This window comes from Notothenia coriiceps, unplaced genomic scaffold (genome assembly GCF_000735185.1).
Source record: "Notothenia coriiceps isolate Sejong01 unplaced genomic scaffold, NC01 NC01_scaffold00012899, whole genome shotgun sequence".
Classification (NCBI taxonomy): Eukaryota; Metazoa; Chordata; class Actinopteri; order Perciformes; family Nototheniidae; genus Notothenia; species Notothenia coriiceps.
This window is the reverse complement of record NW_011345600.1, coordinates 138,217-141,521: the sequence shown is the minus strand read 5'-3', so window position 1 is coordinate 141,521 and position 3,305 is coordinate 138,217. Positions and strand designations below refer to the sequence as shown.

General features: G+C 43.6%; 1 protein-coding gene across 1 annotated transcript in view; it reads right to left on the bottom strand.

The window, feature by feature from the left end:
* Nucleotides 1-26: 26 nt before the first annotated feature.
* The window catches only part of stom (stomatin), a 7,372-nt gene continuing 4,093 nt past the window's right edge, over nt 27-3,305 (bottom strand). The window contains exons 2-5 of the mRNA XM_010773718.1: nt 2,561-2,682; nt 2,221-2,424; nt 1,017-1,151; nt 27-298 (exon numbers count right to left, since the gene is read on the bottom strand). Coding sequence (XP_010772020.1) covers nt 110-298; nt 1,017-1,151; nt 2,221-2,424; nt 2,561-2,682 — 650 coding nt within the window. The 3' untranslated portion in view covers nt 27-109. The remainder of the gene's footprint in view (nt 299-1,016; nt 1,152-2,220; nt 2,425-2,560; nt 2,683-3,305) is intronic.

Sequence of the window (3,305 nt, the reverse complement as noted above, 5' to 3'; positions counted from 1 at the left end):
TGTGTGTGTGTGTGTGTGTGTGTGTGTGTGTGTGTGTGTGTGTGTGTGTGTGTGTGTGTGTGTGTGTGTGTGTGTGTGTGTGTGTGTGTGTGTGTTTCACGGCTCTGCCTCAACGTTTCATGAAGGCCTGCATCATCTCCATAGGCAGCGGGAAGATGATGGTGGAGTTCTTCTCGGCGGCGATGGTGCTGAGGGTCTGAAGGTAGCGTAGCTGCAGGCCTGACGGAGACTCTGCGATCACCAGGGAGGCCTCCTTCAGGGCCCGCGACGCGTTCATCTCTCCCTCCGCCGCGATCACCTTCAGGAGAAACAGGAGAGGTGAGAGGTGAGGGGAAAAGGCTGAGAAAAGCATATAGTAATCATAGATAACGCGGCAGGGTCCGTGACAGTTTGTTTTCATCTGATTTAAAATAAGCAAAAAGTCTTGGTTTTTAGAATATTAAACTTGTTTCGCCAAATTCAGATGATAAATACAACTTTGAAGCTTGTAAAGGCATAATTACAAGCGGTGACTTAACGTCACAGCAGGCATAACAACAGCCGGTGTTTCTTGTGAGTGTTTCCCCGGGAAACAAACACAATACACACAAACGCGTCACAGATTATTTTGCGGTATTTGGCTGCCGAACAAAATCATGTACGCAGCTCGCGACCTAACTAGGAGTCTAGTGGACGGTATCAGTACTACAAGTAAAAAAAATAAATATATATTTTTTTATTTAGTTGCTTATAAATTAATCTGAGGGCCGCAAAAAGAGGAGGGCCGCCATTTACCCATCCCTGGTCTAAATTATCATATTCGCAACAACTATAACAAATGAATTGAAAAAGTGAACTTCTTTCTGCGGATTGATATGACTGTAGACACTTAACCTTAACATCGGTCTGATATCGAGAATGAGAGGCCTGCTGAATGTCCAAATTGACCAAAGGAGTCAACTAAAGCTTGTAATAATAATATCTAGAGATGTATAGATGTTTGAGAGGATCTGCTGGTCTGAACAGAGCGCCCTCACCTTGGCTCTGGCCTCCCGGGTGGCCTCGGCCTCAGCAGCCATCGCTCTCTGCAGCTGGACGGGCAGCTTAACGTCTTTGATCTCCACCCGCTCCACCTTGATCCCCCAGTCGTCTGTAGCATCATCCAGAGTGGACTGGAGAAGACACAGAGATAACAATTGAATCGTAGGACAGAATTAAGATGTGTGAAACCTTGATAAGCTATCCACAGCTTAAAAATAGCAACTCATTGACTAAGTCAGCCCAACACTCCCTTCAACTGTGTTGCTTTTTTCCATTTGGCCAGCAGATGGAGCTCAAACTAAGCACGTTTTTCCTCTTGCAGAAAGAAAATATATTTACAGCACAGTTGGTGTTTAGGTTAAAACAAATAAGGACTTGTTCTTTAAAACAGTGGCGATAACAGAGAAAGTAGCTTTGTTGTGGTTGCTTTTAATCAAATCAGACAGACCACTAACTGGTAAAGCAAACATGAAACAGCTGAGGCTACGCTCTGTGCTGCATGCTTGATAATCTGTGTATAGAAGCTTGTGTGTTTTTGTTTATGGTGTGTACGACTAATAACAGTTATTTGTTTGAGGCTGTTGATGCAGCAGTAAAGGAATCACTCTTGCTTCACAGGTCCTGCAATTTAAGAAAATCCTTATGCTTCTAAAGTTGTCTGACAACTGGATCAGAGAGATATTAGCTGTGTGATTATATTTGAACAGAGTTGAGTTCCCAAATGGCCAATCAATTCAACCCCAATTAATGCCATAAGATGGCAGTAAAGCACAATTTGCCACAAGCAAATCCCAGTTTGATTAAAGAAGAGATGGAGTGGAGATTATCTGCTGGTGCGCAGAAAACCTCGTTTGACACATTAACAGCGTCTTTGACTTTAAGACAATTAGTGTACTGCAATACTGAAGACATAAAGTATAACTGATATGAATGAATGTGACTGTGTGCATCTGAAAAAGATCTTATAATATACAGAGGCTCAGCATAAACTGAAAGTGAAAGTTTAATGAATAAATAAATAATTGAAGTTACAGCAGACTGACAGCCGGGCTCAACATGGAAGACGGGCTAGCTTCTTCGCCTACAGTGGATAGTACACATCTTAACTGCAGCTTGTTTCAGGAAAACTGTCTCAAAGTAACGTGCCACTCAAATTCTGCTTTTCAGACAGTGTGTATAACAGATATTGTTGCACTCCACCTGCATGCTGTGAGCGATTTCTTCCCGGTCTGACAGGATCTCAGCCAGACTCTTGGTGCCCAGGACGTTCCTCAGGGTGGTCTGGGCCAACAGCCGGGTGGCAGCATCCGCATTAGTGATGTTAGCCACCGCCAGGGTAGCATTCTGCACCCGGTAGTACACCACACCGTCCACACTCACTGTCACAGAGTCTTTGGTCAGAACCTAGAGGAAAAAGCATCAATGGAAGTATAAAATGATTTGTATTGCTGTATCAAGAAGCTGCACAATCCTTTTGATGTTCTTAGAACTTCTGTGAATGTGACAAAGTATTTGTTTAATGTAATTGAAAGAGGTGTACCTCTTGTGGTGGGATGTCGAAGGTGATGGTGCGCATGTCCACATTAATGAAGCTGTCAGTGCACGGCAAGATGAAGAACAGCCCTGCGGAATCACAAGAATGCAAATAGTTTTTAACAAAGACTAAAGCCACGGTAAGCACAATAATGAGGAAGCGTCTTCGCAAATGTTTGAAAACACCGGGATGAATGAAATGCTGGCAGGAGGCCAAGTCGAGCTCTCTTTATAAGACTGCAGCTGTGCAGACAGCGAGGCAAAGCTGCGGATATTTGCAGCTTTCATAAGCCTGTTTCAAGTCACAACGATTGAATTAGTGCATTAAACAATACTAGGCATGTGCCTGAGTGGAACAGACATGTGCTAGGTGTGCAATCATTTAGAAAACATTAATGCCACACCAGATAGAGACTTGTGGGCTGCATTTCCTGTCAGGATATTGTGTGCGTTTAAGTGGTGAGATCACAGCCATCTGTTCAGGAGGGGGAAAGAAAGATAACTACGAGCACGGTTTTCTTCGTGACATTTCCAGAAACGATTATTGCTCCTGTCAGACATGTTAAGAAACCGCAGTTGCTATCACATAAACCATCTTGTAGTGAAGTGGAAAATTCCACCGAGGCAGGGTGGAAAAAGCTTTCACTAAACATCTCTGTTTATGGGGGGAGAAAAGTGTTTACAGACACACACACACACACACACACACACACACACACACACACACACACAGCATAATGTTATTACAGCAG